Below are 21,623 nucleotides of genomic sequence, written 5' to 3' on the forward strand. Positions count from 1 at the left end.
GGGATTTAAGGAGGAAAATTACTGGAGAATTCATGCAAACAGATATATATTTTGTAATATTGTCTTTGTAATATTTCATCAAAACTTGAACTGCCTTGGAAAATACTCTTTCTTTTTGATGACATTATCAAAATTTAGCAAAATATAAATATGTCACATTACGGAAGTAAATTGGGTTGCCTTTACTGCAAATGACATGTTTTACTCACCAGGTTGTGTGTGCGCTCCACGTGGCAGTGTGTGTGAAATGAAACCAATAGGGCCATCAGCTCCATCTCTCCAGGTCTCCAGCTCTCCATCTATGCCGTTGGGGACAGTGGGATCTTTAGAATAACGACAAGGACTGGATGGAGGGCAGTTGTCCTCCACGTAACCGTCCAGAAACACAGAGTCAGATTGGCCTCCAGCGGAACGGTGTGATATGCTCCTTGCTAGAGGTTGGTACTGTGTCCCAGACCACATGGCATTGGCTGTTGCCCCAACAGGAAGAGTTGGGTACTGACTCTGCCCCAGCATGCTGACGGAGGAGTACAAATCCCTGCCGCTTGGCATACCATCCACCTCTAAACCTTGGTCTGTACTCTAAAGAATAAAAAAACAAAAAAAGTTACATGATTGTTAAAATGGGATAAGAGAATGAGAGAATGAAATGATCTCTGACCCTGTGAGAGTGGTGTCTGCTGGGTCCATTGGCTCTCATTTCTCCTTGTGTGCTGAAGATGCCACCGGGCTGAGGCACCAGGTATTCTTCCGCATCTAGTAATTCCTTCACATTCCCCCCCTCCTCTGCCATCAGAATGCGGAAGAACTCACTATCAATAGGACACGACAGACTCATCTGATCGTCATTCTGAAAAAAGCAGGGAAAAAACAGAATGTCAAAAAAGACAGCAAAAGATGAATAGGAATATATTATTTTAGAGTTGCAACAACTCATTGATAAACTCAACAATGAAAAACATGACAACATATCTCATTACTGCTCAATTTGCACTATGCTCAAGAACATTGGCACTTTAAAGTAGTGAAACATTTTAATTTCCCATATTTATTTATATTTTTGCTGTTACATTCTTATACATATTCCCATTTTCAGGTCATCTTATCTAAAAAGGAAGTTATTGAACTTTCAATGTGCGCAAAAAAAAAAAAAAAAAAAAATCTATATTTTTTAAACCATTTTTGTATACCATACATTATATATACAAGGAAAGCAATGGGCAAAAAGTGGAATATCCAATATTCCAAAGAAATAATCAATAGATTATTTATAGAGATGCACTGATACAAATTATTCAGAGTGATATCTGCCGATACCGATAGTGTGGGGTTCTGCCTTTTATACCTTCTTTTAAATTAATGATAATTTCATTATAATTAATAATTAATCATTATATTTTTAATTATTACATTTTGAAAAATGCAAATAAAAACTTAATTCTCTCCATTTCATCAACTTTTTTTTAGAGTAACTGGAATCAGTTTTAAACAAACAAATTACTCAAATTAATATAAACACACTTCTTGAATGTTATTAATTCATATAATTACTATTAATATCGAACATCAAACTGGTTTCATCATTTTCTTTACACAAAGCCCAAATGCAGTGCATTTTCATGCCCTCTTTTGATTGATATATCGGCCCTGACTATCAGCTGTTTTTATACCAATTATTGGCCGATATATCGGCGCATCTCTAATTATGTGTAACTATATACAGATTATAAATAATTGCTTATCAATGTAGTAGTTAGTTGCAGACCCATATTATTCCTTATAACTGCATAATGATAAAATATTTATATATTTACTCACTTGGATGACTACATAACGTGGGGGATCACGTGACATGGCGGTAAATTCCTCCATAAGGTCCTTAAATCGTGGCCGACTGTCAGGATCGATCATCCAACCTGGCATAGGGTCATATGGTTAAAAAAGTCCCCTACACAAATGAATCCCCATGGACAGCTGCTGTGACATCTTTTTGATTTTTTTTTACATCAATTTTGATTTGTCTCTCAGTTTGTAAAACAAACTAAATTCACTATGCAGAAGTCACAGAAGTTACTGTGTCAAGACAATCAAACAACAATGTCCTGAAAGTGCCACAAAGCCACCATATTTACACTTTTTAAGAAGACAAAAATATTTTTTTGTGATTGTCAGACTCAATTTTAACAGTACAAAAACATTTGAGATAATCAAATAAGAACACAAATGTCTATGCTAATCCTTATCATCATTAGACATGAACACTAACAATTGACCATGATCATGTAGACTTCAGTGGTACAGACTAACGGCTGGGGGAGTCTGTCTCCCCCCTCCAGTAGTTCTGGAATGTCCCGTGCTGGTATGAGGTCATATGGCTTCATGCCAAAGGTCATCAACTCCCATACAGTCACCCCTGAGATGGAAAGAGCCAAGCCTCAAAGGTTATTTTAAACCAGAGGGTTATCAATTACAGCAGAGCAACTGTAAACCCATGCAGATACTGACCGTAGCTCCATACATCACTTTGGTGAGTAAACTTCCTGTGTAATATGGACTCCAGCGCCATCCATTTGATTGGCACCTAATCAACACACACATAGCCTTATTCTCAATAAATACAGGATAGTAGATTTACCTATACTCAAGCTTTGTTTCTAAATCTGTTTCAGCAGTTCAACCAAAGCAACATGTAAAACACACACCTTCCCCCCATCGGCGTGGTACTCCTTCTCATCTATGTCCAGCAGTCTGGCAAGCCCAAAGTCTGTAATCTTCACATGGTTTGGGTTTTTGACTAGAACATTCCTAGCTGCAAGGTCTCTGTGAACCAGCCTCACTTCTTCAAGGTAACTCATTCCCTGGGTACACAAAGAACCAGACATGAGAACATGAGCACAAGTGGCTTGGGAATAGAATATCGATGAGTTACAATGGTCATCTAGTTGATAAGGGTCACACTTGAAATAGTTAAAGGGTTATTTCACCCAAAAATGAAAATTCTGTCATTAATTACTCACCCTCATGTTGTTCCACACCTGTAAGACCTTCGTTCATCTTCCGAACACAAATTAAGATATTTTCTTTATGTTTTTCGAATATTTTGTTTCGAATCAGTGGTTCGGATCACGTATCCACCTGCCAAAGTCACGTGATTTCAGTAAACGAGGCTTCGTTACGTCATAAGTGTTTCGAAATTTCATTGGTTCACCACTGGGGGGGCGTGACTTTGGCAGTTTGATACGCGCTCCGAACCACTGATTCGAAAATAAAAGCTTTGAAGCTTCATGAAGCAGTGTTTTGAAATCGCCCATCACTAGATATTGTTGAATAAAGTCGTTATTTTGTTTTCTCAAGTATTCTCATCGCTTCATAACATTAAAATTGAACCACTGTAGTCACATGAACTGTTTTAAATATGTCTTTAGTAGCTTTCTGGGCATTGAAAGTGTTAACTGACTTGCTTGCAATGCAGGCTTCACTGAGCCATTGGATTTTATCAAAAATATCTTAATCTGTGTTCTGAAAATGAACGAAGGTCTTAAGGGTGTGGAACGACATGAGAGTGAGTAATTAATTTCATTTCAGAATTTTCAATTTTGGGTGAACTAATCCTTTAACTCTGGGTCATTCTAAACCCCAGGTAAATGGAACCCTGGGTTATCTTGCTTCATATTTCACATTACTCATAATTTACCCGAGATTAACCATTAATCCTGGGTATTTAAAAGCTGACATTCCTAAACCCTGGGTTAATGTTCTTATCTGCATATTTGTGATGTCAGAATTTTCAAACTAAAAAGATAAGAATGAAACAGTCTGTTCACTCCAATTGTTGTGCTTTCTGTCACCATTTGACATTTTTTTAGCCTACTGTTTATACTGCATGCAGTGTTTCTGTGACTGTCTAAAGCATGTTAATATTAGGCATGCAAATGGTTGTCTGTTGCTAAACATCTAGCTGTAACATTCTAACACATTATTTCATACTGTACAAGTTTGACACCCCAAAAGCAGTGCTAACCCTGGTCCTGACCAGGGTTTCATTACCCTGGTAAAACACAGCGCTAACCCCACTTCTAAATTGCAAGTGTGGAGTGTTTCTTTACCCAGTGTTAAAAGTGAGTTTTAGAAGGACCATGACCTGGGGTAAGCGCAGTGTGAAAGGCCCTAATGTGAGTAACAGTCCAGCATTGTGTTCAAATGAGCAGCTCATGATCTGGTGTTTTCGGAATTTCGTTTCAAAGTGATAAAACTCAATATCTGCATGTATGAGTTTAACATGCATTAAACGTGCACCAGTTATGCTTTATTTTTTACATTTGCATAATTTACAACATTTTTGTGGATGGATGATTATAGCATTTCCCTAGATTTCTAACGAGACGCCTTTCTAAACCTGTTTTCACAGAATCTACAGTTTTCTGCTGAAATAAAAACTCTTGTAAGTGAAGAAATTAAGACAAAAGTATTGTAGTTTTACTACTGTAAAGTAAAATAATATACTAATGAAATATTATATTTTTATTACAATAGTAATATATGGTCTATAGCGCACGACACAAGTGCACTTGGGGCGTGTCCAAATCCACTTTTGCTAGTTTAAGGACGGGAAAAATGGCTGGCGTGCCCGGCGCATGGTCAAAAAGGGTTGTCCCTATTCTCTTAATTAGTAATGGGTGTGTTTTGTGCGTAACGTGCAATAAACTGATCAGAGTTTCATCACCCATTCCCTTTAAAAGCCAGTTGCGCTTGCGCCATGGCAGATTCACTATTTACATGGCAGAATTTGCAAGCGGAAAAAACGAATGTTTCTATAGCAAGGAAACAGATCTGCTCATGCGCAAAGTTAAAGTGTGCGAGCAGACCATCTACGGATTCCACCAAAGCATGTTATCTTTATGCACACAATAATAAGCTTTAACATTGTAATCCTTTTATTTTTAATATTTGGCATGTTTGTGTGCGGCTGCACATCCCTGTGTGTGTAGTAAGCATGTTGTGCACCCCCCTATAGGCGCATATTACGAACAACAACAAAAAAAAAATTTTGCATTTTGCCATTGACTTTAGACCAGGTTTCAGTTGGTCAATGGCGCAGTCTATTTCAGTTGCCTCAAAATAGCAACACGCCAACAACGCGCCTGAACACACCTCATTTTCAGACCAGCACGCCCATGGGCGCAAATGCATTTGCTATTTAAACAATGTAGCGTAAGACAAGACAATAATAAATGCATCGGGCTGAAACTAGCAAAAAACACTTACAATTGCACTGGGTATATGATAGAGCCCTATTAGACTAATAAAGATACTAAACTAAAAAGAGGTTTGAGTCCTCTGAAAACGGGTTGGAGCTCCTAATTTTGCTCTCAAAGTGCACCAAACTAATGCAATTAACTTTAAAATTTAAACATTTTCTCTACAACCGACCAAGGTTCACCCCCATAGTCTCAAAAAATCCTGTGAGAAACACTAAAATGAGATGTTATAATGAAAAACACTGAAATGAGAGTTATATACTGGCAAGTTGGCAACAACATACCACAAAGTCTTCCACCGACATTGTATGTCACATTCTGTAGATGTCTTACCTTTGCAATCTGTACACACCAGTTGATGAGGTACTGAGAGCCGATGCGGTCCTTGTTCTCTCTGACGTAGTCCAACAAGCATCCGTATGGCATGAGCTGGGTAACCAGCTGAACCGTTGATGTCAGACAGATGCCTAGCAAGCGGCACACATATGGGCTCGCTACACCTGCCATCACATATGCCTCCTGTGGATAGAAGCACACACAGACAAGACACTTTAAAGTCACACATATCCAATACAAAATAAACACTTATTATCAAAAGTGAATCTATAAGAAGAATCTTCTTAATGTTTATAACAGGAAATTAATATTATAGTAATATAGGAATGTAAGGAACACACTCACATCCAAGATTTCTTTGTTGGCTTTGGGCGAGGTGTTCTCACGCAAAACTTTGATGGCCACTGGGATCTTGACGTTCTCCCCATCGGGAGCCCATATACCCTGGTGAGATGAGATAAACAACTCTGCATGAATAGTGTTAAACTACTTTAAGAACAATAATGTAGAACAGGATTTCCCAAACAGAGTTCTCAAAGGGAACTGCAGAGCGCTTCACAAGTTGATGAAAGGCTAATAATGAATTATATCAAATGCAAAATGTAAATAAATAAATGGGGCTGTGCAATAATCGTGATATAGCTTAGTGTAATTATTAAATAAAAGGCAGCTATTTATTAAGTACACTTGTAATTCATAACAGTAATGTATTTGTCTTCATTTTTATAAAGATCTTCACTTTAATAATAGTTATTATTGTTATTATTATTATTATTATTCAATTTGAATGGGTTCTTAAAACACCTGTGAGAAACTGATGATGACTGAGACACTATCACTAAAAGGAGTCCACTTTAAAGTCCAGGTACAAAGTCAAAATAAAACATTTAAAAAAAGATTCAATATTTTATGTTTACTTGCATGCCATGTGAAATATTAACTTCAAAACTCAGGGGTTACACCAAATAAATATTTTACATCTAAGGGGTTCAGCTGACAAAAATGTTTGAAATAAAAAAATAACTTTTGAGGTTAATTGTTCAAAACGGTGTTTAATATCTCAGTACACTACTTATAGGGACCATAACTTCACCATTGCAGCATCTACGCTGATGGGATTAAAAACTGTCAAAAACACATTATTTTGCCAGTGCCTGATTTTTTTAGAGGGGAAAACATGAAATAAACATTAGTATTTTCTCCGTATGCTGCCTTTATAGTCACTAGTGAAGGCTTTTTGAGTTTTTGTGGTGCCATCAGCCAGTTTGCATTGTCATGAAGCCATTTTACAGAAGCTCCAGAGGCATTAGTCACATTGCATATTTTGCTCAGGTGACTGGATAAAAAATGTGCTTGTGAGCAAAGATGGCAGAATGCTAGTCACATTTCCAAAGTTGCATGTGCCAGCTAAAAAACTAACATTGAGATGACGAGGAAGGGTATCTCTGTTTCTTACTGTGTGCAATGTCTGACCTTATAGACTGTGCCGAAGGCTCCAGAGCCCAGCACTCTGAGTTTCTTCAGCTCTGTCTCCTTGAGAATACGCATCTGAGCCTGGTTCGGCATCGCTCCGCTTGGGGTCAGTGGCTCCACCAGCTTCAGGGAAAATTGAGATGCCATAAGACTACAGAACTTTACAACTTACGTTTACTTTAAAGTACAGCTAAGTCAAAATAAAACACTTAAAAACAGATTAAATATTTTATTTTATTTATTTCACTGACCAACATCAGAGAACTATGACAATGTGAATATGTTATTAAATTATTGAAATATTAACTTAAAATCTCAGGGGGTACTTCATGTAAATATTTTGTAAAATGTAAATATATATATATATATATTATATATATATATAAAAACTTAAAAACTGATTCAGTACCAGAAAATATCGATACAAACTAATTAAAATGCACTATCCTACCCAGTATTGGCATGCACTATGTATGTTTATGCTCATTAGAGGGATTGAGCTGATAGCTTCCAAAATGCTAACGTTAATTTCAAAATCAGCTGATTTTAAACAAAGAATAGGCCTTTTGGATGTAAATGATAGCAGACAAAAATGAGATTTGTGCATCTTAGCTTCAATAAATGCTCTTTTTGGAGTTTGAGTTATGAAAATTTTAGTATGTTTTCAAATGAAGATCGAAAACAAATTTTACATGCAAATGTCACTGCAGAGATCTGACCTCATGCTCCTGTAGAATTCTCCTCCGGTTTTCTTTCTTTTTCTGGTGTTTCTGTCGTCGCAGGTAAAACACCAGCAGTGCCAGCAAAATGATAAAGAGAAAGACTCCACCAATTGTGATTGCGACTGTTGTCCCAGGCCTGCAGGGATTTCGTAACAATTAGATTTAAGGAAGACTGTGCAGTCTATGGTTAAATATGAGGGGCCGTACAAGCCATCATTCATTCTGGCACTCTCACATACATTCTCCTTTCACATACATATTTTTACTCTCACACACATACATTCTCCTTTCACACACAATACACTTTTATTCTCACATAAATACATTCTCCTTTCACATACATACATTTCTACTCTCACATACATATATTCTCCTTTCACATACATACATTTCTACTCTCACACACATACATTTCTACTCTCTCACATACATACATTATCCTTTCACACACATACATTTCTACTCTCACATACATATATTCTCCTTTCACATACATACATTTCTACTCTCTTACATACATATATTCTCCTTTCACATACATACATTTCTACTCTCTTACACACTTACATTCTCCTTTCACATTTTCATGCGTAAATTTTGGGTTGTTTTTTGCCCAAGGGCTGGGTAAACATAGGACAGAACACAGGTTGGGCTAATTCTACCCAGCATAAAAGGTTGATTTTATTAATTATTTTTTTCTACGATATAGTTTATTTAGTACTTACAGATTAAATGATCTAAACCAGTGGTTCCCAACCTTTTTAGCCTCAAGTACCCCCACAACTCCATCAATAAGGCTCAAGTACCCCTTTATCGACACTAAAAATGCGGCGTTTATATTTTAATGCAGTTGTAACAATTATCTAATTTACCAATGAACATATTGATATTAGGAAATGAAGATATTAGGAAATTAGGTGAGTAAGAAACACAATGTAATTGGACATACCAGCACTTCAAATGTTATTTTGAATATGATGACAAAAAATATATATATTTATTCATCCTTCAGAGATTGTCCCCATTTGTAAAACTGAAAGTTTCAAGATGTAGGAAATCCAACATTTGATTGAAAACAAACACTTTTATTTAAAAATAAAGACATAAAAAATAGGCTGCCACTATAACCAGTAGATGGTGGTAGATAAGCACTTATTGGCTTATAAAGTTAAGCACTTTATGCACTAAAGTAAGAAAAGTCAGTCTTTCAAATCTTTAAATTACAATGTGTCTACTACGCTTTTTATGAGAGGATTTTTGAGCATAGGACTTATTAAACTGGCACCTAAAAGAAACTTATTCAATGTTTTGAGGGATATTGAGCTGGGTTTAACAAACAATTCTGATTGGCCATTATTTTCAACAGTAAAGCATGTGCTTGGCTACAATACTCAATGCTGCAAAATCATGTTGTAAATAGACACATTTGCAGCGATTAACGCGCAAGGTTGGGGTGAAGCTGGGGCGACTGAATGCACTCAGCAAGTCTATTACACTTAAGCGACAGGGGACATTAAAACACTCAATGTACTAAGTGATATTAACAGACCAAACTTAGTAGCTAAACATCATACTAATAAAGTCTACTACAGAAAAGCAGTTGAGCCCAGAATTTGAATTTTCCTCCCATAGAACATGGCCTATTGTACTAAGACAGTGATATTAAATGACCAAACCAAGTAAACATCATACTAATATACCATACATGTACAGCAAAGCAGATGAGCCCAGAACATAATCGCAATTCGTTTAATTACACGTTTTCCTCCCATAGAAAACCGTTATAAAGAAAAAGCTTAACGTCGCTTAATGTAGCCTACTGAGTGATCAAAGATCAAATTCTGCACAAAACAATTATTCTATATAGTATTCTTTATTAGTATAGTGTTGACTAAGTTTGGTCTTTTAATGTCACTGTCTAACATCCTCGTTAAGCGTTTTCTTTATGGGAGGAAAATGCTTAACATGTAATTAAACGTGTTGCGTTTATATTCTAGGCTCATCTGCTTTTCTGTACAAGTTATGTTTTAGAATGTCCCAGCAACAGGAATGAACAAACCAAGCAAAATATAAATCTTTTTCGTACCCCCGGTTGGGAATCACTGATCTAAACGTGTAAAATACTGCAGTCACACACAACCACTGGTTTATGACCGTTTTATTTTCGATACAGTTCTTAATACAGCTTATTTTATATAGTTTGTACCATGCCTAAAAATATATTTAACAAACATTAGAAGTATTAGAAGTAAAAATGATACATTTAAGTCTAAAAGTTATTCGTGTGTAATCAAAAGTCGCGTCCCGTTTCCACCGTAACGATGCTGCTTCTCCTGCCGGAGATGGGCTCGCGTTCGGCGGCGGAACTCATTTCAGACCACCCCCCTCAGTCTCACTCGTAGCTGAAAGATGTACAAACCTGTATTTCATAGACAAAATGCATCAAGTCGGCAGGGCGGGGCAGCGCTGAGAAGCTGAACGTCACGTGATGATCGCGCCTGACCTGCCTTCCGTTTCCATCATACTCCTTCGGTTTCCATCATACTCTCTCTCACACACTTACATTCTACTCTCACACACATATTTTCTTCAGACATGCATGTGTGAGAGTAGAATATGTATATGTATGTGAGAGGAGAATATATATATATATATATGTGTGTGAGAGTAGAATATATGTGTGTGAGAGTAGAATATATGTGTATGTAAAAGGAGAATGTATGTATGTGAGAGTGCCAGAATGAATTTTGGCTTGATTGGCTCTTCATAGTTAAACCTGTACTGTATAGCTATGATTACAAACTAGACTTTTACATTTTCTAAATATGTGTGGTGTTTGCCAAGTCTAAAGAGCCCATCCCATGTTTCATGAAACCCTAATGCCATGTGTAAACAGGACCTATGATATTCAGTTCGCTAGATATTATTCAGGTCAGTCTTTTGAAGTAAATATATTTTTTTCTGCCTTGTTTTTAATGTCCACCAGACAAATACCAAAATTTCAATAACTTAGAAAAGTAACAGTCCACCTCTCCTTAAAAAGTCACATCAACAAGCTATGGAGTTTACGCAGTTTAAAACTTGAGATTAGAGTTTTTTTTTTAAAACCCCTAACCCTAAGTAAATGCTAAGTGTTTTAGGAAATACTACTACTGAACACAAGTATTCTTCATTCATACATATTTGATAACATCTTACCCAGTTTTCTGTTGGATGGGGCACCCCCTATCATCTAATGGACACCTGTCAGTAAATACAAAATAAAAAAATGTATTCCAAATACTAAATTGTTGTTAATGGCCATATATATATATATATATATATATATATATATATATATATATATATATATATATATATATATATATATATATATATATATATATATAGCTCTGGAAAGTTCAGAAATCAATGTTAAGTGGTCTCTTAATTTTTTCCAGAGCTGTATGTATTATATATATATATAAAAAAAGTGGGATAACAATCCATGAAATCAGTGAAGGACTTACGAGACGGTGCAATTGGTCTCGCAGGGCAGACAGTGTCTTGTAGCATTGAAGTACTTCCACACTGTGTGCTGGTCTTCTTTCACCCCACTAGGACAGCGCTCGACACACACGTCTCCATCTTGAAAGTGCATACACTCCTTACACTGATCTGGACCCTGCACAAGAAACACAATCAAAACCTTAAAGAGGACTTATTATGCTTTTTTACATTTTCAACTTTCTTTAGTGTGTAGTTTGACATTGAAAAAGGTCGGCAAAGTTACAAAGCACAAAGTCCAGTTCAATAGAAATTATTCTCTGTATTAGTAAAGCACTGTTTCTGAACTCCCCGAAACGCCTCAACTGTGGTCTTGAGTTTTCTTCCAGGAATGTACACACCACCATATTCCTCATTTAAATAATTCCTGCCCAAGGCATCCACCTTATTCCTATGCATCATGACGCTTTGCGCAAATTATGGGTGAAACTTCCGTTAAACTCTCTATGAACGCAATAATACATTTTTTTTTAAACTGGGTACAATGAGATGACATTTATTCAACTCACCCTTCAACCATTGAATGTTAAAAGGACATTTAAAAGTGTAAAAGCATCAGCAAGGTACTTTCAACAGACCCCATAACCCCAAAAGCGTGATTCTTTCCACAGCAATAACGAAGGGGTATCATTGTATTATCAGTATTATGTAACATAAGTTGCCTTAATCAAAATTTTTCTGTCATTTTGACAGATAATAAATTGAATTTACCTGTGAAAACAATCCTGGAAAGAGAGTAATTGAGGAGAAAAAATATATTTTTCATGCATTTCAGTGAATTATTAATAGGATATTTTGTAAATTAAATCAGGAGAACAGACCACAAATGCGCAGTATATGCTGTCCTTTTTCATACTATTACAGCGAAATAGAAAAAGGAAAAAAATAAAATAATCATGACGAAAAAAATGCAACGATTGAAAAGAGCTCTTGCCATATTTTTGTTATAATGTCACGTTAAAATACCAAGTGATACGTTATTCTCGTGATATCTGAAAATAAAAGAATAACGACTGACCGATAAACTTATGTAGGGCAACCTTGTGATTTGAAATGATTCTTTTCGAACGGACGTTCCCCAAACTGGAAGTGCAACCCATAATTCAAAACACAGTAGGCTTGTCAGGAATAAGGTGGATAAGCAAAAAAACCATCAGTAGTGTGTTGAAATTTGCAGTTATGGTAAGGGCCGTGACATTTCGAAACATGCTCAAACCAGTTGACTAATCACAACACACTGGTCCAGCCGACCAATCAGTGCATTACGCTTTCCGGAAGGAGGGGCTTCACAGAGACAGGAACTAAACAGAGTGTTACTGACAGAATTGGAAGAGGTGCTGCAATTATGTCAAATATGTGAAAAATGTGTTTTTGAATATTAAACCATAAAAACTTATCCTAATAGACACCAAAAATCAAATCAAGAAGGGCGTATTATGGTTTCTTTAATGTAAAAAAAATGTAAATTACAAATGTTAAAAATTTAAAATTTAAAAAATAAAGATTCAGTCATCATTTCTCACCAATGTCGTTCTAAACACATATTAGTTGCTTTATTCCATGGTACACAAAAAGAAAAGTATTTGTTGTTGTTGTTTTTGTACTTTTTGGAACTGAGGAACTGTAACAGTTATGCTCAAATTTTGGTTTCATTTTTATTGATTCATTTCCTGTTTTGCCTGCCTTAGTTATCTAATTAGGTTACACTTTATTTTTAAGGTGACTTAGTTACATTGTACTTACTCAAATAAGTACTGAGTAATATTAATTAACTACATGTACTTACTATAGAGTTAGGGTTTGGTTTAGGGTTAGTTACTTATTATTATACATATTTTACTGTTATTTCTATAGTAAGTTCATGTAGTAACGTGTAACTACGTCTCCTTAAAATAAAGTGTTACAGTTAATTATCTTTGTTTAAATAAACTAAACTATTGTTTTGACCTTTTTCGTCAACCTTCTTCATCTTCGGACACATAACATGACAGGAACTATGTTTATCTTTTATCCAGTACCATGTGATATACTAAAAATTACAATAAAGTTGACTTTTTGTGCTTTTATGGTACATTTTTGTTATGTTTACTTTCACTGTATGGAAAAGATCAGCGTGAAGACCATTCTGCTAAACTTCTGCTTCTGTGTTCCACAGAAAGAAAGTCATACAGGTTTGGAATGACATGAAGGAGAGTAAAAAACTAATTAATTTGTATTTTTGGTGATGATATAAAAAAAAAAAAAACTTTGAATACAATATATATTTGTTTTTGCATTTGCATCTTACTGGGCCTGTACAGGAGGCAGAACCGTTGACTGGTTGACACTCTGGATGGCAAGGAACACAGTTAAATCCATCCACAAACTCCCGGACTGACCTGTGTAAATGCATTTGATGTAGAGATAAACAATAAGAGTTTAAAAACAACTTCTATAACAACAGCATATAAATCTGCATTCTTTATTGTATTACATTAACAGTTATTGACATATACAAAGTATATGAAACAATGGAAAATCCAAGTGCAAACTTCAGCATTCAATAATCTATATGAACCCTATGTGCATTTATTTAAGTAAACACAACAAAGCAAAACAACAAATGAAAAGTCTGCTTATTCATACTGTACTTACCCCTGTAGGACATTACACTGCTCCACACACTCCGTTCCACGTTTGTAATTCACACACGACACACACTGACTGGGTCCCGGCCCCCAGCAGCCTGCATCCGCACACAGGGGGTCACAGATTCTTCCCTGTGAAACTACACAAGAGAGAGAAGAATGTTCTATTTGATTCCATAAATCAAGCATATAATATTCATTATGGTAAAATAAAAAGTATGAACAAACACATTTTTTAACAAAAGAAAATAAATTCAAATTTAGTTTCTAGTTTAACAAACAATAGGCACTGGATTTTTACACCAGGATTACACTTTATTTTGATGGTCCACTTTAGACGTTCTACTAACTATAAGTAACTATAAGTAACTTCATGTCAACTAACTCTCATAAGAGTAGACTGTTAGTAGGGTGTTAGTGTTCGAGTTAGTAGAATAAGTGGACGTAGTTGCAAAGTTACTTTGTAAAATGTCTAAAGTGAGCATTTCACTGCACATTACCGCAAATTGCAGCATTTACTGTACGATAATTGGCAGTGGTCAAAAATGATTGACAGAAACCTTTTGGATTGGTCCCTTCTTGTAAACAGAGATCTGGAAAAGTAATTACCACACAAACTTAGTGTTTGTAAAAAAAAAAAAAAAACACTGACATTCTAGATTCGGACAGCAATAAAATCACAGATTACCCCCTGTAAATGTTGAAATGACCATACATCTCCATACGAAACAATTACCATCTGAACAGGGCTACACATAATGGTCTTTTACCACATGTTTGCTGGTCTTGGTTGTTGCTTCTAATGAGGTTGGGTCCCTGTGCAGGGTGGAGCAGAGAGTTCCAGGGCAGAGAGGAGCTGTAGCACAGTCTGGAGTTATTATGAATCAGTACTAAACCTCCACTGACACTGCGCAAGGAACGCAACCCGAGAGACTCGATCTGTAAAGACTGAACTCCCAAAGACAAAACACCCCTGCAGAGAGATAAACCGAGAGAGATGATTCAAATACATTAACTACATAATAAGGTAATAAGATACTAGAGTTATATTTATGCACCAGTGTGCATGTGCAAAGGTCCTTGCTATGATGCTGAATTGTGCTTGGTGGGTTTAGAAGTTAAAGCTACTAATCTATAATAGCCCCATCTGTGTGCGTCAATCTTTATTTTGACTTCTAAAGTGTGAAAAATTACCTACAGTTTCATAGATTAACTAGGTGCATTCCTTTCTCACAGTCTGTCTAGTTAGAACTGGTTCAAAGGGTTGAAAGTAAAGAAGAGGGATACATCATGCAGCAGGTGTAAAGGATAATTATTAACCTTTACAACTAATAAGAAACTGCAGGTTTGATAAGTCTAACTAGACGTCAGACAAACAAGAAAGTGGGTAAACAGTCTAGCAAATACTGTGTTTAAAGACAGAATTGGGAAACAGGAAAAGGATGAAAAAAAAGAAAAATACAAAAGAGCAAGTAAAATGCAAAGACAGATATACTTACTTGTAAAGCATTCTTCCTCTGATAACTTTCAAGTTCTCAAAAACACTCAGATCATCCAAATAATCTGGCCATGCATCTATGTACAGATATCCTAAGATACAAATGTAATGTTATGGCAAATGTAAATTTCATCTAATAATAAAATGGTACAGCTAGTAACATTTTTATGTAGATTTTAGTTCTCAAAGTACAGATCTTGGATCTACAGACATGTATTTTCTTTATAATCTTTGTGATATGAGAACAGTTGAACTTCACCTGTGATTTCTTGTATTGACTTCAGCTTCTCCAGGTCACTCAACTGCAGTCCAGTTGAATTGGAAACTGCATTTCTGTATTGATAACACAATATATTTTAAACATTAAAAGTGTAACAATACCTATAACAATACCAGTCATGTATGGAAAAATTGAGATCAGAAGAAAAGTTAAGGTCAGTTAGTTATTCCCCCTCAGGTCATTCTAAACCCATATGACTTTATTTCTTCGGTGGCCAAAAGCATACACAAATTCAAACTTGGCATGTCAAGTTTAAAAATTGTTTCCATCCAAAGTTGCGAATTTTTTAACTTTTTGAAAATTGCATAAAACATTTGCGAACAGAACAAAATCTTCACTTTCTGAGAAACTGGCACAAAGTATCAGTAATAAAATAATAAATAGTTGCTGCAACCAGGAAAGCCTGTGAGCCTGTGAGCCTTTATTTCCTATATAATAAGTGACTTGCGCCTCAGAGAATGCAGAGGAAATGCAATAACACTGTCATGTTATCTTGTGTTCAGAGGCCCATGCCTAATGTTTAGGAACACAATGGTGTGAGACAGTTCTTGGAGATAATTATGCCTAATCATTTTGATGACAGACTTTGGCTCAGGCATCTCAGAATGACTAAAACAATATTTTAAATAGTAAGATGAACATGTTTTCAAAAGATGTAATATAAGTCTAAGGTGTCCCCTGAATGTGTCTGTGAAGTTTCAGCTCAAAATACCCCATAGTTTTTTTTTTTTATTAATTTTTTAACTGCCTATCATTATAAATGCGCCGATTCAGGGTACGCTTGCGCTTGCGCTTGCCTTAAACACCATAAACAAAGTTTACACAGCTAATATAACCCTCAAAATGGATCTTTACAAAGTGTTCGTCATGCAGCATGTCTAATCGCGTAAGTATAGTATTTATTTAGATGTTTACATTTGATTCTGAATGAGTTTGATGGTGCTCCGTGGCTAAAGCTAACATTACACACTGTTGGAGAGATTTATAAAGAATGAAGTTGTGTTTATGAATTATACAGACTGCAAATGTTTAAAAATGAAAATAACGACATTCTTGTCTCCGTGAATACAGTAAGAAACGATGGTAACTTTAACCACATTTAACAGTACATTAGCAGCATGCTAACGAAACATTTAGAAAGACTTACAAACTTACAAATATCACTAAAAATATAATGATATCATGAATCATGTCAGTTATTATTGCTCCATCTGCCATTTTCTTGCTATTGTCCTTGCTTTCTTACCTAGTCTGTTGATTCACATCCAGACGTTAATACTGGCTGCCCTTTTATAATGCCTCGATCATGGGCTGGCATATGCAAATATTGGGGCGTACACCCCGACTGTTACGTAACAGTTGGTGTTATGTTGAGATTCGCCTGTTCCTTGGAGGTCATTTAAACAAATGAGATTTATATAAAGGAGGAGGAAACAATGGAGTTTGAGACTCACTGTATGTCATTTCCATGTACTGAACTCTTGTTATTCAACTATGCCGAGGTAAATTAAATTTTTGAATCTAGGGCACCTTTAAATTTCAGTATGTTCCTCACACAAAGCTGTCGTATAAATAGATTTTATGACTTTTCCTGCTCTTTTTTGTAACCAAATGTTTTTAATATCTTCCTTTTGTGTTTCACAGAAGCAAGAGGACAAGCAACATGAGGAAGAGTAGATGATGACGGAATTGTAATTTGTCCTTGCTTACACTTTGAAGGAGTCTGAAAGAAAAGCCAGACTGCCGTAGATCTTATCACAGCCAACGAACATGCCAATGTTGGTGGCATCCACCACTGTCACCCCCTGAAGGTTTCCCATACCTAGTCCATAACACACTAACAGACAAAACATACAGAAATCAATACTACTATAAGAATAGGAGAAACGATACACACATAGTATTTATAGGCTGCATCTATTTGATTAAAAATACAGTAAAAATTGTTCAGCCAGCCATTTGAGAGTCAGAATTTTCAGGAGCCATTTGGTGCTTAATTATTACCATTATAGAAATAAATTACAGAAATAATTTTAAAGGTCCTGTTTTTCGTGTTTTTTTTAAGCTTTGATTGTGTTTATAGTGTGCAATATAACATGTGTTCATGTTTCGCGTGTAAAAAACCCCAGTATTTTTCACAATTTACTTATCTGTATACCGCTGTTTCCACTGTCATAAAAACGGGCTGATGACTTCCTTGTTCTATGAAGTCCCTCCTTCAGAAATACGTAACGAGTTCTGATTGTGCCAGCGGTTCCTGTGTTGTGATTCGACAGCAGTTTAGCGCTCCTTGCCCGAAAAGGTCACGCCTCTTATCATAACGTGGAGATGCACGCGCTCAGTGTTATTGTAAACATGTCTTTAATTTTACCTTATCAATTTGAGCCAGAATCAGACCCGGTGATTGGACTGCGGGATGAAAATAACAGCGTTTCGATGACATGGCGACAAACACACTCTACAAACGCAACTCTTGTGTGTTCCTGTGGGCGGAGGTTAGTCAAAAAACTGTTTTAGTGACGTCATTAAAAGAAGGAAGTAGAGGGATGTAGTCCAAACTGGCCGTTTGATGTAGGCGATTTCTGTTAAATAAAATATTTCGCTTGGCATTGAACTTTGAGCTTTAAAATTTTACAGATTTTATTTGTACTCTAACAGCAACATCAAACACTAACTAAAGTTTGAAACATGGGATCACGAAGAATGGGACCTCTAAAATACATTCATACAGAATAGATCTTAATTATTCCAAACTGTATACACCATTTTGGAGCAATTTTAAGAATACAACTCGTGTTATGAATTGCTTTCTTACACATTTTGGAACTCAAAATAGACATAGACATACATACCTTTCGGACACTCTCCTTCACACTTTTCACATTTCTGTGTTTCTAGTCCATCTGGTTCGACAGTGATGACTTCCTTGTTAGCTTTAGGACAGACCATTGTACACGCCACTTCCATTGCCAAATAGTTATCTAAAGAAGTAGAAAGCACAGCATATATAATAAATATATACATAGAGAAAGAAAAGGCAAGACCCGTGGACATGCAGCATGATATCATATCGTTAGCTAATTAAAAGTTTGACATACGGGGACACTGTTTGACGCATGTGGCTCCAAAACTGAACTTTTTGTCTTTGTTGGGTTTGGACTGGAAGGTGATTGGGTCGTAGATGGTGGGCGGGGGGCAGTTGTCTTTACACGTCCCACTGTCATTAAAGTGACGACAGGCCTAAAAATGCAAAAATTGGGTAAAACAGATATTATTATATGTCAGTTAGATATGAATAATATAAATGGAATATTTATGATCTTTTTACCAGACAGTCAGAATCTTTCGGCCCCGTGCACCCAGCAGCACACTGCACATGACAGCAATCATTAGGTTTTGGACCTTTACAGCGCAAACAGCCAGATGAGCACTGCACAGAGGTCACTGCAGAGAAAGAGGGAGATGAAAAGGTGTATCATACCGGGTCGGACAAGATTCAGAATTCCAATACGTTTCATGACAAAACACAAATTATTAGATACTCAATTTGTATCTATTTATTCTCTGATAGGGAATGTAGAATTAAACTGATCAGAAATTTTCTCTAGTATAAACTAGGTTAAATACTGTTAAAACAAGCGTCAAATCAGATGCACAGAGCACCAAAAAAATGTCCACCACATTGTCAAAAAAACGTAATTAATTTTGACAACAAACTTTTATGATTATATAACATGTATAAATTAGAGCATTCTGGGACATGAAAATATATAATGAGATGGACCAGAAATCTTGATTCAAATAAATGAAATTGTTTTTTGTTTTTTTAATCAAATGTAAAAAATACCAATATGCCAATGACACTCACATATTTGGCAGTCCTGATTTGTTTCTCCCCAGCATCCACCAGACCCACAAGCAGAAGAACAAAGAGGACCTGAAAAAAGATTAATTGTTAATATTAAGCAATAACACGTATATGATTCATTGAATAGTATGATGGGATAGTTCACTCACAGTTCTTTGGAATGTCTTCCAGGTGCAACGGTTTGTTTTGAACTTTAGTAACAGTGTCTTCCCAATTAATATTCCGAGGAAAGCAAAGTTGAGGATTTCCCCAAATATAAACCCCACCAAGCAGGATTTCTGTGAAACACAGTCAATAATTTTACTCACAGGGTTCCATTTTCATGACTGTACAGCATTTTTTTTTTTTTAAATACAAAAACAAAAACAAAGAGCAATTAGTCAATGAAATATTTTGGACCTGAGCATAAAGGTGCAGTCACATTTACCATTGTTTGCCTGGAGAAATTTCCAATTTTGAAGTCCAGTCATTTTAAATATCCAATTTTGCATCGGGTTCAAATTGGACACACAAAGCTACTTAGCTTGAAAATGACCTCAGTGCTTCATGCATCACTACACTATTAACAATGGGCCTTTTTGACAGCTAAATTTTGCCTAAAAAGTCTTTAAAAGTCTCTGATATTTCTGAAATTTCCATGACCCTGGGAACCTTGAACGAATGATAAAATTAGGGTTCCCTAACTTTTTGACCAATGAATTTCAATGACTTTTCCATGACCTTTCCAGTCATTTGTGATTACTGGATGAATCATTTAATCAATGCAATTAAAGGGTTAGTTCACTCAAAAATGAAAATAATGTCATTTATTACTCACCCTCAAGTTGTTCTACACCCGTAAGGCCTTTATTCATCTTCTGAACATTTCCTCTCTCAAGTTCCAGAAAGCTACTAAAAACATATTGAAACAGTTCATGTGAGTTCAGTGGTTCTACTTTAATATTATAAAGCGACAAGAGTACTTTTTGTGTGCAAAAAAACCCCAAAATAATGACTTTTCAACAATATAGTGATGGGCCGATTTCAAAACACTGCTTCGGAGCTTTACAAACCGAATCAGTGACTTGGAGCGCCAAAGTCATGTGATTTCAGAAGTTTAGCCGTTTGATAGGAGATCCGAATCACTGAATCGATTCGTAAAGCTCCGAAGCAGTGTTTTGAAATCGCCCATCACTATATTGTTAAAAAGTCATTATTTTGTTTTTTTGGCGCACAACAGTATTCTCTTCGCTTTATAATATTAAGATAAAACCATTGAACTCACATGAACTGTTTTAAATATTTTTTTAGTAGCTTTCTGGATCTTGAGAGAGGAAGTGTCATTGCTGGCTATAGAGGCCTCACTGAGCCATCGGATTTAATCAAAATATCTTAATTTGTGTTCCGAAGATGAATGAAGGTCTTACGGGTGTAGAACGGCATGAGGGTGAGTAATAAATGACATTATCTTCATTTTTGGGTGAACTAACCCTTTAATTTATTTCAATGATTATACTTTTTAGTGTCTATAAAAAAACATCCAGTTATTAGAAAACTTTCTAAGACACCTGGAGAAAGACCACTTTTTGTTCTATAGGAAATGGTTATTGGCTGGTAAACATTTGCCACCCAGTGAATCACACAGGCAGACTGAATTCACTCAATTCACAAGTACTCACAAAGAGAATTATCTAGTGAAATATTTGAGAGCTGAGCATAACTACAAAAATGAATATTCACAACAGAAATTCCTCTGACTTACAGAATTGTGTTAATTTACAGAGAGAACATAAACTTGGGAATCTAAACTGCAGTATCCCCTAACTAGACTGGTCACCATCCATTTAAAGGTAGGGTAGCAATAGCAAGCTAGCTTTTAAAGCATAAGATCCATCCCACCCTCCCTTCAGAGCGTCTCCAAAGCCACACCTCCTCTGAAACACATGAATGCGCACAGCAAAGCAGAGTCTGCAAAGCGTCATGAGAGGCGGAGTTAAATTATCTCAAGTCTCAAAGCACACAACATTATAAGAAAG

The 21,623-nt window shown here is 35.9% G+C and overlaps 1 protein-coding gene across 3 annotated transcripts in view; it reads right to left on the reverse strand.

Annotated features, from left to right (window-relative positions):
- erbb2 (erb-b2 receptor tyrosine kinase 2) overlaps positions 1-21,623 on the reverse strand; it is a 44,082-nt gene that overhangs the window by 4,283 nt on the left and 18,176 nt on the right. Inside the window, exons 4-26 of one of the 3 annotated variants that reach the window (XM_067368630.1) lie at positions 19,758-19,886; positions 19,609-19,677; positions 19,069-19,184; positions 18,839-18,980; positions 18,593-18,721; positions 17,451-17,577; positions 15,720-15,793; positions 15,462-15,552; positions 14,733-14,935; positions 13,970-14,102; positions 13,623-13,713; positions 11,299-11,453; positions 10,988-11,032; positions 7,787-7,925; positions 7,068-7,190; positions 5,940-6,038; positions 5,592-5,777; positions 2,703-2,858; positions 2,506-2,581; positions 2,267-2,413; positions 1,819-1,916; positions 662-850; positions 210-582 (exon numbers count right to left, since the gene is read on the reverse strand). In XM_067368630.1, coding sequence (XP_067224731.1) covers positions 210-582; positions 662-850; positions 1,819-1,916; positions 2,267-2,413; positions 2,506-2,581; positions 2,703-2,858; positions 5,592-5,777; positions 5,940-6,038; positions 7,068-7,190; positions 7,787-7,925; positions 10,988-11,032; positions 11,299-11,453; positions 13,623-13,713; positions 13,970-14,102; positions 14,733-14,935; positions 15,462-15,552; positions 15,720-15,793; positions 17,451-17,577; positions 18,593-18,721; positions 18,839-18,980; positions 19,069-19,184; positions 19,609-19,677; positions 19,758-19,886 — 3,090 coding nt within the window. Of the gene's footprint in view, positions 1-209; positions 583-661; positions 851-1,818; positions 1,917-2,266; positions 2,414-2,505; positions 2,582-2,702; positions 2,859-5,591; positions 5,778-5,939; positions 6,039-7,067; positions 7,191-7,786; positions 7,926-8,909; positions 10,209-10,987; positions 11,033-11,298; positions 11,454-13,622; positions 13,714-13,969; positions 14,103-14,732; positions 14,936-15,461; positions 15,553-15,719; positions 15,794-17,450; positions 17,578-18,592; positions 18,722-18,838; positions 18,981-19,068; positions 19,185-19,608; positions 19,678-19,757; positions 19,887-21,623 lie in introns of those variants that run through there. The other 2 variants (XM_067368632.1, XM_067368631.1) reach the window with 2 other exon arrangements.

This window comes from Chanodichthys erythropterus, chromosome 19 (assembly GCF_024489055.1).
Source record: "Chanodichthys erythropterus isolate Z2021 chromosome 19, ASM2448905v1, whole genome shotgun sequence".
Taxonomy (NCBI): domain Eukaryota; kingdom Metazoa; phylum Chordata; class Actinopteri; order Cypriniformes; family Xenocyprididae; genus Chanodichthys; species Chanodichthys erythropterus.